We start from the raw sequence: 14327 nt of genomic DNA, 5'->3' as shown, positions 1-14327 counted from the left end.
ACTCCACACTTCATGGGAGTCCAACTTTAGATCACAGAGATGAAATCATAAATTCAATACTTGTGCTCTAACTAAAAATGCTGACATACAAAGCAATACAAAGCAAAGTTTGTCTGACATGAGGCTGTGCACGACACAGTATGTGAAGGAATTTTATTGTCAGCGTCCCCTGCTTTATACTCATGTGTGAGCCTCTGTCTCCCCCGTGTGGTTTACGATGGAATAACACCATGGCGATGTCAACAGATCTGTGCTCATTCATGTTGAGTAGGCCTACTGTTTATCAATATCAGGCAGGAACAATACAAACCAATTCACTCAGGTTATTCAATTTACGTATGAGTCTTTACGGTGGTAAACGACCAACTGTAACAAATACTTATTCACAATATTGTGTCACCAGTCTCGTCCGAAGACCCGACCTCACAGTGCAGTTTCCGACTTTGTGAACGCCCGTTCATGCAAGTGCATTTAGATCCGTGTATCACGCATTCGAGCTGCCAAAATGCCTTGTAACTCATTTCTTACAAAAGCTGATGAAAATTTACTATCGCTATTCTGCTGTGTGGTTGAAACCCCCTTCCACTGGCGGTGACGCCACCTTTAAAACTCTATTCATAGTAGAAAACATGACGCCGAATGTTACAGGAAGAGCCGCGAAAAGACAGACGTTCTTGACAGCCAATGGAATAGCACCATTTGCACACTAGTCCCGCCTTTATACAAAATTGACCAATCGTCGCCCTGGATTGGAACTTCCGCCACGGAGACGGAGCATGTCCATTGTACGAGGTGTTCTGAAAGAGTACCGCGATTGTTGAGCTGCAGTCTGATAAATGCGTGATTTCTTTAAAGTTATTTCATTCGCTGTAGCCGGTCGTCGCCTTTTAACTCCGAGTCGTCTGAGATTTACGTCATATGTGAGTCTTACGGGAAAGTAACGGGTGGTTACAGGGAAGAACAGCGACGGTCCCACCATAGGAATTTCTTCGTTAGCGGCAGCTCAGCCACCTTGCGGTCTTGCTAGCACCGGGGCAAGCTAACGTTAGCTGCAGCTGTGTTGTTGTGTGTATCTGGCGGATATCTGCTGGGATATGTCTTCAACCAGAGAGTGTAACGTTTTAGCATAGGTCGGCACAGTTACAGATAAACAACAGGGGCTGTTAGCTCTCGAAGTAGCCACTTAGCCGAGCTAGCTAGCTAACGTTAACGCCACCGGATTGTCTTTCACAAAAGGGCAGCGCGTGAACAAGAGACTTGGAAGCCAGGCTAGCGCTGTTTTATCTACTGTTTTTTAATTTGCTGGGCTGTTGCACACAGAGCAAAACAACAGTACAGAATGAATGGGTTCAGCACAGAGGAGGACAGCCACGACGGACCGCCGGCTCCGCCGTTTTATGGACAGAGCTGCTGTCTGATCGAGGACGGTGAGCGCTGCGGCCGGTCAGCTGGAAACGCCTCCTTCAGCAAGAGGATCCAGAAGAGCATATCCCAGAAGAAGCTCAAACTGGACATTGACAAGAGCGTAAGTGCAGATATGTGATCATGTTATTCTGTTTTGACGCTCAAAGTCAGCTAGCTCCCAGCCGGCCACCGTAAGTTGACGAAAACAAACAAAAGAGCATATTCGTAGATTTCCTGTTGCTGTAAATGGCGAATGGTGGCGTCATCTGTAACTTTATTTGTTCTCACGCCGTTTAAATGTCAGGCTAATGTTAGCTGTTCGAGCTACCTGGGCGACGTGCAGGACAGCAGGATCCTGTTCACAACAAGTTACAGCGTATTACAACAGTTTCCTCCACCACGCCTCCGCTGCTCGTCATAAAATGGCTGTAGGGAAGCAAACTGTGCTGCTTCACCTCAGTCCAGTTACAGTAACATAGCTTGATTCAAAGAAGCACAAACTACCAGCAGTCATGTTAGTTGAAATACCTGGAGATTCACATATTAGTACCACATCTAAACCATAACACTGTCTTTAGTTTGCATTTTGTCTCACTGCTTTCCTATCACATGCTGTGTCTTTAAATGTCACTTATGTTGTGCACAGTGTGTGCAGTGGCCTACAGAACGCCAATAAATGTTTTATATGCCTTGCCAGGAGACAATGGGAGAAACCTATCGAGCTAGACTTATGATCAAGGCTGTCCCAAGGCCCCAAACCCTCAGTGCCTCGGTGCCCTTAACTTCCCTGTGTGGTCATTTGAGCCACAACATAGTTGTCAAGCTGTCAGCACTTCAAAGCCCAAACAGTTCCACAGCTCTTGTTTTTATGTCTTTATTTAGACTAGACTTTAGGCCTACATATTATATCAGTGCTGCACATCACAGCATTTATAGCTTAGTGAGTTTGTTTCCAGTGCTGCCCTTTGACTTTTTTTTTTGACAAATACACACCTCAGCAACATTCAGAGCAACACAAATGATTCAATGAAAATAATCTAGCTCCAGTATCTTTATTTAAGGTTGTATTATACTCACATGTTGCATTTCCTTAAGTAAATTTATCTTAAACTCACCACAAAGCAAACCTGGGGGCTTTGCAGTGTGTTCCTGGTATGTGTAAGCTCATGCTTGCCCTGTATCTAGTGAGTGCTTAAGGCAACAGGATACATACACAATGCACCAACAGTTTAAGGAGCCACAGGGGTCAGTGGGGTCCTTCAACTCAATAGTGCCCCAGGTCCCCTAGCACACAGCAGGGTTGTACACAAATGCAGGGATGTGTAATGAATTCTGTGAGCCACTCTGCCTCACTTTATTCGTTGTATTTATCCGCTCTAAGATTTATAGGAAGCATCCTGTGACCCAAACAGTGCAGCCAGAGGAATGAGCACAGTTGACTTTAGTGTGTTCTGCTGTTTGCCCAGATGTTTTTAAAGGCAATGAGGGTCATGTGACAAGTCACATGTTGTGGCCCAGAGGAATCGATGCACATGAGTTCAGAGGGCGACAGAATTAATAGTGCATTTTCAGCTGACACAGTACATGCACATGAAATGAAGTTTCAGTTGTTCAGTTCTTGACAGTACAAACAACCTGTAGTTGGAGCTGAACGTCGATTCTCATACTATTTTATGACCAAAATGTTTCTGTAGCATTAGTTATTAAAATCAGTTAGGTACCTAGGTCTTGTGTGCATGTTCTTTAATTAGATGCTTCCTTTTTTAGCCATAGCTTCAACAGCTTGTGCAGTGTTCTTGTACAGCTGTTTGTGTTAAGATGACATTAAACACTACTGTTCCTCCAAGTAAGGTGTTTTCTAAAAAGTATTGTTTTGGTGTCAGTACAGAAAGTTTGGTATCATATTGAGACTGGTATTGATGAATTTCATGTCAGCCTAGTCTTCCACTGAGTATTGCTATGAGCTTAGACTGATTCTGTGCGGCTGCTAAACTAAACAGGTTTTGTACATGATATGCGACTCTTTTTAATACTCATTAATATCTTTATAGGTGAGACACCTTTATATCTGCGACTTCCACAAGAACTTCATCCAGAGCGTCCGCAACAAGAGGAAGAGGAAGACCAGTGATGACGGAGGAGAGTCCCCAGATCATGATGTGGAGGTTCCTGAGGTAATGTGGACTGAAATGTGACTCACAGTGTTCAACACAGACGTGACAGTTGATGCACAACAGAAAAAGAAGCACTTCCGTTTGATTTGCGGAAAAACAAACGAAAACATGACAGCGTATTCGAAACCCTAAATAACCAACTCATTGTGGAATTGTTGTAAGAATACGCTTGCTTAAATATCATTACTCTTTAAGAAATGTATATTTATCCTGTGCTCAGTTGTGCGTGTGTGCTTCGAGTGTTTGTTGCTGCAATGACCCGATTTCTCAGTGGAGATCATTAAAGTTTCATCTCCTTTAAAAGCAGAAAAAGAGGCAGAAGCCTCTGGGAGTCTAAAGCAAATGATGGAAATTTGTCCAAGATGGAGGCGGGTTGGAAAGTTACTATCTCTTATAATTCACTGACTGACTGCATCCCCGTCTCTGTTGTGTCGTCAGGTCGACCTTTTCCAGCTGCAGGTGAACACATTGAGACGCTACAAGCGACACTACAAGCTGCAGACCAGGCCTGGACTCAATAAGGCCCAGCTGGCAGAGGTAGAAGAACTGAATGAATGTGGAGATGTAGTCCACTGCATGTTTGGTGTCATGTACTTTGCACTGTACAGGGCGATGTTGTGTTCCTTCCCTGACCATGAAACCACGTCAGTCCTGCGAATTAGCCCAATGCCAACTCAGGAACTGTACCTGCATTTTCACTAGGTGGAACAGGATTTAAATTTGGCTTCTCTGGTGCAGTTCCTTGTTTCTAAAAAGTTAATTTGCTGTTTAATTTAATGGTAAATTGAAATAAACAAACCATAAAACAATCAGCAGATTGTCACTGCTTTGGGGACGGGCGCCAGGAGTATATCTTGATTAATGTTTTTAGAGATGTATTACTGTAGATATTGACTCTGCACAAATGTTTAGCCTCTGTTATCAGTTTATTTTGTTAAAAACTTAACATCAGTGCTTTTAAGAATTACAGAAATGTAATTTCACAACTTACAAGTAGCATCCTGGGAGGAAGCTCCTCTTTTTAAATGATTTCTTTGGAATAACCAGGCTTGTTGTTCATATTGTGTAACATTGGAGGCCATTGAGCCGCCCTCATTAGGCGTACCCAGCCTCTTTCTTCTCAACCCTCGGCTCCATATTACTCATTTACTGTGATATACGTAGTGTTGCAGTTCCTATTCCACAGTAATTGGTCATGGAGAGATTGTTAGACTAATTTGCCAAATGGACAGGTGGACTTCATGCAGCTGGCTCGGCCCTCATCCTTACAAATACCTCCTGTATGCAGCGCTCTCAGTCAGCCTGCGACGGGGGGGTGGGGTCGGACATGACTCGGCTGTCGCACTAACAGTGCGAATTAATGAATAAGACTGGGCTGTAAGTTGAATGTTTCCCCAGGCTTTTAGTCAGGTTCAGGCCCTCCTATTAATGACCCTCCCACATCATTAATAAAGCACCAGTCAACAGCCCACAACCAGTTACAGCTGTCCCCATGTTCAGCCGCATTCAGGAGAATCAGTGGCCACAGAGCAGAGCAGTGAGAGGCTGCATAGAGGATGTTTGTTTTCTTCTCTTTGAGGGTGTTTTTAAAAATTCAAACAACCAGTGGTTAGGCTTCAGCTAATTAAATGTCTCCCAATGGGAAATACCCATCTGTTAGTATCATCAAAGATTTTAGTAGTTCTCAGTTTAGCTGTGCACACTGATCATATTAGTTATGTCTTGGATGAGATCTTTTTTTTTTCATACCGCCCTGATATGGGTATGCAGTATATTAGAGTGTGGATACCCAACCTGAGCCTGACGGGTCAGGCCGGACTCAAGTAACAAATCAGAAATTTTGCTCAGGTTCGGTTCGGGTTCGGTCTGCTTGACATGCTGCTGTGTTGTGCTGTGCTCTATTCAAGTGCTGGAATTTGTTATTGACATGACAACGCCTGAACACAACACAGGCCAGTAGTAACATTTCAGGCAGGGGCTGGTAAATATTCAGACTGAACTAATGAAAATGTACCCTAGACAAAACGTGCTATCAGGAAAGTTTAAAACTGACTAAATCCATACAGGGAAATTGGCAGTATGGAGGCATTTCGATTTAGTAGTCAATGCAGGTGATAACGAAGCAGTTGGTTTTGTGTGTGCTGTGCGTGCGGCATGTTTGACTGCGTGTAACAGCAGCCCTTTGATGGTAATTTCGGGGAACAAACTGTGTCGGGCTCGAGTCGGGTTCAGACTTAAAAATCAGAAAGGCTGTCTGGGTCGGGTTATAACTGACTTGGGTCGGTTCAGTCAGGAAAATGCGACCTGAGCCGCGCTGTACAGTATGTGATGGTATTGTATTTACAAAAATGTAAGACCTGAGCTGCTGGTGATGGAAGTCATTGTCTAACCTGCACTCCTGTGTGTCTAATATGCAGTTAGCCCAAATACCTACGGCCCATAGAATAATGAATAGATAGGAAGAAAGCGCCCTTCTTGTTGGAGGACCCAATGGCACTTGTTGCAGTGGTGGATACCAACACATCTTTGGGCTGAATGGAGATGAATTGTTGTGGCTAATGAACTACTTTGGTAGTTGGAAGAAGGTATCTTGAAAGAAAGTTTTATGTGGCGATACTCCCAAACAGGGGCAGAGGCATTCTTCTTTTTTACTTAGTGTAATGTTATCCCCACCGCTCAGCGTTGCTATCTTTGTAGCTCAGCTGCCTGTTCCACTATTAGAGACTGAACTCACACTGAACCTCATACAATACATCGCCTCAATACAGCATCTCCGAATCAGTTTAATAGAAAGAGGAGTGTCTGTATTTTTGACAGCATTGAGAATCATACCTCAGGGATTTCTAAATACCCCAATATATGGTATTCTAGTACCTTGATATCATCCAAACTGTCAGCTGCAGTTAAAGAAGTGGTAAAAAATCCATCATTAAGCATTTGAAAATTGTAAAAAAAAAAAAAAAAAAAAAGTTACATTAACCTACTATTTTGTGTGTTTGATAACTGGCTGGTAGATAAGAGAGCAGGGTCAGGAGAAGTCATAATACTCATCAACCTTCAATAAAGCGGTGCGCAACATTAAACGTGTTGTAGCACAGCATACAAAGTTACAAGTGTATTCAGCACCCTCTTCAACACCTTGGAGAGCCGGTGCTGAGAAGCTCTCAATGGTGTGTGTGTGTGAACACGAACGTGAATTTGATCACATGGGAGGCTGGACCCTGAACACCAGACAATTCTTGAATATAAATGCTATGCAGATGAACATAAGAAATGTTTATGTTCCTTTAACCTCCTTTTCCTCCTCTGCAGACGGTGAGTCGTCACTTCAGGAATATCCAGGTGAATGAGAAGGAGACGCTGACCTACTTTATTTACATGGTGAAGAGCAGCAAGAGCCGCTTGGACCAGAAAGGAGACGGCGGCAAACCGCTGGACTAAACTCCGCAGCGACCACCACAGCAGCAGTAGCTCCAGACTAAACCAACAATTCTCCACAGCTTTCCACAAAAAACCTGGACACCACTAACAGCAGCAGCAACCAAAACCAGCTCCTCCTGCAGCCCTGCCACCGTCCCACTCCTCTGTAAGACCACAATACAAACTCTTGTTGTCCTTAGAGGACGTGTCTCTGAAACGGAGGAGAATTCAGGGTGGGATGAGTTATCTTTAGCTCAGTATACCCTCTTCACATAAAAACTGTCTTCGCGCATGTCGTCACGATGGTCATTTCCTCTTCCTATCCTCCGCAAAAACCAGGTCTCTAAAGACTGTCGTGGACCAGGACTCACTCCGCAGGGTTTTTACGTCGTTATGCTGTAATGTAAACTGTCTATATGTACAAAAGAACAGCGTCCGATCTGCAGTTGGTTGAATGCAATGTACAATAGCTGCCTTAAGAGTAAAAAAAAAACGAGGGGTATTTTTTTCTTTGCCGAGTTGACTGTTAACACGTTCACCAAGAGAAACGCTTGTGCCAAACAGGAAAGCTTGTTGGAACTGAATGATGCTGAGTGGGGTTGTTTTTTTATTTTTAATAATGAATGAATGACTGGTTGGGAGGGGGCGCTGCCTTTGCTAAAGTTACACCCAGCATATCAGGGCTCAGGGTCAGTTTTAGTGGCACCAAATTCACACAAAACTCAATAATGTTTAAAATATTCTAGAACAAGCTGATCTCAGTCCCTACGTCATTTTTTTCGTCACCCTTTTCCAACTGGACGTGATGCGTTTAAAGACAGGTGGTGGTGAATGATGTAGCATTTGGCTATGACCCACTCTTCTCCTTCTCGCTAGCTGTTTTATGTACGTATGAACACACACATGCTGTTTAATTTTCTCTGTGCATCGCAGGTGTTGGTAGCTTTTTTTTTTTTTTTGTAGCCCAGTTTTCTATCATTCTCTTTAGTTCAGCCTTAAGTTGTATAAAGTTGTGTCTGTGTGCATATATGATTTAGATTTCTCCATTTTTTTTCCACCTGAAGTGGAACTTGTGTGTGTATGTGTGTGTGCGTGAGTGTGATAGGGGTGTAAGATTAATTATTAGCGTCATTTTAATATTTAAGAGCAGTGTTTATAGTGGACAACGTCTTTACATACCTGGATGTATTTTAAGAGGCTGGGTTAATAGGTTGTTTTTCTCATCTCATAATCGAATTAATTTATGCCTTTTGTTCAGTATCAGCCAGCCATTCAGGTCCAACACAAATCTAAATCTAAATCTCCCATCACAACTGAATTGTTTGAATTGTTTCATGACTTTATGACCATCTTGACTTCTTAAATTATTTCATTTGTTTAGTAAAGAACTCACTTGTGAAATGAATAAGAAAACCGAATTGAAGAATGTCACCATCTGTCTGATCAGGGCTTATATGTGTATACAAATAAGCCACAAGCCATGATGGGAAATGACCAGTAGCCCTTTTGGCAGGTAGCCTCCCAGCGACAGCTGAAACAGCTGATATACGACACTGCAGAAAACCTACACGTTAATTTAAATCCTAAACACACTGCTGAAACCTCCAACGGACAACTATTTGTTTCGCATCTTCTCAAACTCCACCTCTGTGATTTGTTGTTTATGTTGGTGACTGCATAGATTGTACACACAGTTTTTTGGGGGGGTCCTGCATCCTCTGTCACACATCGTATTTAAGTTTGTCCACCACACTGAGTTCGTCTACTTTCAACAGGGTTCTTTTTTTTGTGTCTGTCTGTTTATATTTTCAGTTTTGCTTGTAGGTTTGTTAGCGTCATGTAGATAACACCCAACTTTATTAACATATAGGCCATGCCTCATTAACCTAATTGTTGTATTAGATTAAAAAAACATATTTAAATATGGCTGCTTATTGCTCCTAATATTAATAAATGTATTGTACAGACAGAAGCAAGAGTCTCGTCTCTGTTCGTTCAGATTGTTTGGTTGTTCTCACCAGTTTTCACACGTGTATATCATGAAAATAAAATCTGTAACTGTTAAAGATAAGGATGTAGAGAGTCAAAGAGAAATGCAGCCAGGGGAGGAGATTGTCGTTTCGTCATGCTGTGTAGTTTCAGTAACAGCCATCCACCACTAGGTGTCACTGTAGGCGTTCTTACTAATTGCAGGACAGAAGTGGATGTTACACCACCTGGAGACTTTCAGAGGAAAAAACAAAATCATAAAGACAGCAGCAGTCAAATATTTTCTAAGAGTAAGATGGCTTTTTTTTACACAGCTGGCAAACTTTATTTTTGGGGCATTTTTTTTAATAATTCTTCATCACCAACAAAAATAAAAATCTAAAGTGTGCAAACGTCACGCAGACCAGCAGAACATTGGAGCTCTAATTGGTGCCTTTAAACCAATTAGAGTTTTGCAATTGTTGGCCATCCATTTACTGAATGAGATGCACATATGACTAATCGCCACAGGAGGATTAGATATTTTTAATGAGGATTTTTATTTTATTTTATTTTATGTATATAATAAAAGCTGTGGTCAATTATGATGTGACTCATAAACCAGTTATGAATTCCATAAACAGTAGGCCACCCAGGAGAACTGGACTATTGGAAAATTAGACAATAACAGGCATTTTACATTGATTTTAAACTCAACTTTAATATAAAAGTTTGGTAAAGTTAGAAATTTAAACGTGTATTTCTAAAATACAAAAAAAAGAAGTAAAGTTTTAAAAAAAATTATTAGGCTATTAAATCATGTTACTCTTGATTTTATTTTATTTTTTCTCCAGTGATTATAATCGTTTCTTGCCACATAAATAAGTAAAAAGAAAAAACAATAAAATAACATCGCCTTATTATTAGGGATCAATGTCTCCTTAATAAGACATTAATTCCCTGACCGTTAAATAAAATAAAGAAACACTTTCACTACAGCTGGAGTGACGTAAAATAATTCATTTATTTACGGAACTATATATAACTTCACATCCAATGTATATTTCCAAAAACATTCCGCACAGTCATAAACCTTTAATCCTTTTTTACTTTTAGTGTTTAACATGTCGGAGTGAGAGCTGTGCGTTAACGGAACATTCGGTGTCTCAGTCTCAGAGCGCACAGTGACATTAATTTTGAGGTAGATTCAGTAAATTCAATAATTTTCTACAAGAAACATCAACAACGGACTCCATCTGAGCTTTTTTTCTTTAGTACCATATCTGACCGAGAATAATGGGTTAATAATATTTTAAATATTCTGACTGCGCCATATTCAGCAATGAAAAAGTGACAAAAAATAAAAAATAAAAATAAAAACGTTTCCCCTCAAAAATGTGTTTCCTCTGGCCTCGGCTTCCGGGACAGAAATTATTACTGGATTCGTTTTTATTTTATATCATTTTCGTTTTTACATGATATGACATCACAAAGAAGACTGTCTGGTAATGCATTAATGTTTTAATTATTTAATTATTAAGTTCTGATTTTACATGACGTTGCCATGCATTTGATGTATTTTTTTTTGTAAAGTTTTTGCAGCTGAAAATTTACAAACTCTAAAATCTTTTAGATCCTGTGAATGAAATAAAATAAAAATATATACCACGATTTATGCAAAACATATTCGTGATAATTTCATAACCCCGTGGCAACGGATTAACAACAAGGTGACAGCACACGGTAAAATAAAAATAAAAAATAAATTTAAAAAAAAATGTCAGTTTCTAAATATATTTGAGTGTCATAACTGACTTCCGGTTGGACAAATATCATTTAACACCTGCCATCTTCTGTTAGGCCTAACTCACACTGAAAATTGATGTTTAATAATTCTGCTGTGCAGCTCGTGTGACTGTGATTTGGCATAATTTACGCAACAAAAAGAAAAATCCCGGGCAGAAAGAATAACCAGAAGCGTAAAAAGGTATTAATTTTTCATATTTGATTTTTCTGCACCTCTCCAGTGGCGCTCCTCACAGACCACAACATACTCTACATTTACTCCACTCGTCATTTGTTATAATTTATTTATTATTTTCCGCTCCAGCGCCATCAGATGTGGAAACACCACTACCACTCCACACCAGATCAAAACACATTTTTGGGGGGGAGACAGATGTTTTTGACACTGTGGCAACATCTGGTCTACAGTACTGCAGGGGTGGAAACATCAAAAGGCAGAAATACCACAAATATCACACACCTACAGTCAGACTCGTGTGTCGAGTTAAACACCACACCAGGAGAGAAGAAGAAGAGGATCGACGCGGTGTCCATCGGGATGTTTCCCTCCCACCTTGTTTGCATGCTGTCCTTTCATTCTCTCCTGTTTCGCGCGTCATTACGCGCGCACAGCGGCGTGTTTAGGTTCAGTCAGTCAGTGGTTTTTATCTGATTTGAATCCAGAGTCTCTGAGGAGGTTTTTTAAAGGGGGGGAAGGAGAAAAGGTGGAGGAGGAGGAGGAGGAGGCAGGGTCACTGGTTGAGCTCCAGAGCCCAGACCTGCTGCGGCCACCCGGTCCGGCCCTTCACCTTCTTCTCGGCTCCTAAAGACTCCTGCAGGCCGTCAGTCTGTGGCACCAAACACACACATGATCATCAGCAGGGCGGCCCAAACACAGGGACCTCACACTCAGTATGCTCAGCTCAGTTTAGCGAGAGTTACCATTTTATATATATATATCTATACATTACACTTCCTGCTTTATTTACACACGTTGCAGCCTGTTCATTTTACAGGTTGAAGCTCCTCCGGAAGTCTACACCGGAAAATCATATGAAAATATGATATGTGCTGTTTTTCGTCACCTACACAAACATCTGGAGGCTTCGATGACGCAATCAGGGCCATGACATCACAGGCTTTCATTAAGTAAAACCTGATCAAACCATAAGACCAAACATAACCAAAATAATGTAACATAATGCAAGCATATTTTATAATATGTAATATTAAATAATGAACGCATATAGTGAAATAAAATAAAAACTACTGTGATTTTACGAAAACACAGTGTTTGTGTTTGTTGTAAGTAAATATAGGCAGGCAACATTTATTCTTTTCATTATTATTATTATTATCATTATTGTATTATTACGCACACAAACCGTGTCGACCTACACGTTTTGAGGAAATGAAACTTTAAAATGTAACTACATATTTATGAGGATGTAACTGTTGTCATTATGGTGATCAGCAGCTGCAGATGTAGTAGTAATATCTGTGTGTATTATATATGTAGGAGGAATAATCAAAATCTAACCAAGTTATTTCAGTGGATATGAAAATATTATCGTCTGAACACCATGTGTTTTTATGAAGTGTTGATTATTTTGTTTTCCAAAGCTGTACGTATAGTTTACGTAGCCTTGTTATAGTGGATCATAAAAGACACACACACACACACACACACACACACAAAAACATTAAATATAATTGGCTGCACTTTACACCACAGTCATATTTAGGATCTCTTGGCTAATAATATTCTTTATTTATTATATATTTTCGTTGGGAATTGTGGTTTAATTCAGATAAAATTAAGACTGAAAAGGTAAAACTGTAAACCTTAGGATAATATTTGATATTTAGGTTTTGTTTTTAAACTCTTTGGTTGCTGCAGTCTGATCAGAGCATGTCCTTGAATTTAACCTTAAATTTTTTCCATTCCCACTCGCTGTTCAGGTCTCCAGCTATTTTTTACAATGACTCAAACTTAAACTAATTAGTTACTGAGGTGTTTTTGAGTTGGTTATGAGTTATTCTAAGCAGCATTTTAAGTTGCAGAGGCTTCAACAATCGTAACTCACCGGCTCTCGTTTCCTTTTCAGATCCCGGTTTTCAAATTTCTTAATTTCGGCCTTAAAGCCCTCCGTCTCTCCGGTGTCTTTGGCCAGGACGTCCATCAGGTAGGCGATGTAACTGGTCGCCAGGCGTAAAGTTTTAATTTTAGACAGTTTTGTGTCCGCGGGGACGTTGGGGATACACTCCCTCAGCTCGGCGAAAGCTGTGTTGATGCTCTCCGTCCGCCTTCGCTCTTTCTTTGGCCCCGACGTCCTCCTCTTCCCCATCCCCGCCTGGAGCCCCTCCAGCCGGGCGTCGTGCGTCGCTCCGGGCGCTCCGTGCTCCACGGCCGGGTAGGGCGCCTGGATCTGGAAGTCCGGGGGCATCTCGCCGTGGTTCACCACCCAGCTTTGGAAGTACGGCGCATCTTGATGACACCGCTGCACGAACGGGAAGGGTTCGTGCATCAGGTGGTGGTGATGCTGGTAGCCCCCGATGAGGTTCATGTCGAGCGGGGGAACAAATGGGGTCGTTGTCGTGTTTTCCGTCGCCCTCGATCTCTCTCCGGTGCTGCCCCACAACGGTCTCTGCTCGGGGATCTGCAGCCAGCACAACTCATTCAACACTTAGATATGTATTCCCCTGAATGCATTAACGAGTCGAGCCAAACGAAGCCACCAACTTTTACATCGTCGTCATTCTGAAAGTAACTTCAGCCGAAGTGAAACAGGCCGTGAAAAAGTTTATAATTCCAGAAAGCAAATTTCGGTGAAGTGCTGGAATCCTCTTGTGTATCTTTCTTGCGACCGTTTCCCGGAGAGGCTGCTCTGATTTGCCCAAGAAATTTGACCCCAGTGAAGGTGTGAGGCCCCCAGGTTTATATGATTTGGATGTCAGCGTGGAAAGGAGGCAGCCAATAGAGGAAAGCGCCCAGGATGGGAGGAGAGTCTGGAGAGGTTTGTAATAACATGCGCCATGGTGCCATAATCTCACGGCACTACACAAGTAAATATCTGCATGTTGGAGTTAGATGCTGGCTACCAGACTTGCACACTTGAGAAAAAGGGGGTTAACTGTCTCGAGTTGTGTTTTAAAAGAGGGTTTTTTGAGGGTTTGGGGAGGTTTTACGCACGGAATTTACGCACCCTCTGTTTGGCTACGGCTGTTTATTAGGTGTGATTTTTGTAATTCAGAAGCAAAAATAATTATGTTATTGTACTTGTTAACTTGTGGGTTGTCATGCAGGAAAATTAAGTATATCAGGAATTTCGATGGGTTTTGTTTTTGTGCGCACGAAATTAAAAGAAAAAATACAGATACATTTAATCTGACTATTCGACGTTTTTTAATCCACATACTTGATATAAAACTTTATATATGTTTGGATTTAGTACCCCCGCCTCAGATAGCTAAACTTATCGATACATGAAGTGTCTCATTTTGCATTAAAGAAATTATTTTTTGAATAATAGACAGATATTTTTCGACATGACAATCTATCCAATTAAATTCAAT

At 41.3% G+C, this 14327-nt stretch overlaps 2 protein-coding genes across 2 annotated transcripts; one reads left to right on the top strand and one right to left on the bottom strand.

Moving 5' to 3' along the window:
* The first annotated feature begins 770 nt into the window (after positions 1–770).
* On the top strand, positions 771–8964 carry sap30l (sap30-like). The gene is made up of 4 exons (XM_049592360.1): positions 771–1525; positions 3456–3578; positions 4017–4115; positions 6891–8964. Exons 1-4 carry the CDS (start codon positions 1340–1342, stop codon positions 7017–7019), a joined length of 537 nt encoding a protein of 178 aa, XP_049448317.1. The 5' UTR covers positions 771–1339; the 3' UTR covers positions 7020–8964.
* Positions 8965–9823: 859 nt separating this feature from the next.
* LOC125898527 (heart- and neural crest derivatives-expressed protein 1-like) lies at positions 9824–13993 on the bottom strand. The gene is made up of 2 exons (XM_049592359.1): positions 12839–13993; positions 9824–11599 (listed from the first exon to the last, which is right to left on the bottom strand). The coding sequence occupies exons 1-2, from the start codon at positions 13316–13318 to the stop codon at positions 11504–11506; spliced, it is 576 nt and encodes a 191-aa protein (XP_049448316.1). The 5' UTR covers positions 13319–13993; the 3' UTR covers positions 9824–11503.
* Positions 13994–14327: the final 334 nt, after the last annotated feature.

Source organism: Epinephelus fuscoguttatus, linkage group LG12 (assembly GCF_011397635.1).
Source record: "Epinephelus fuscoguttatus linkage group LG12, E.fuscoguttatus.final_Chr_v1".
NCBI lineage: Eukaryota > Metazoa > Chordata > Actinopteri > Perciformes > Serranidae > Epinephelus > Epinephelus fuscoguttatus.
Note: the sequence above shows the minus strand (reverse complement) of the source record. Positions and strands in the feature narration are given on the sequence as shown.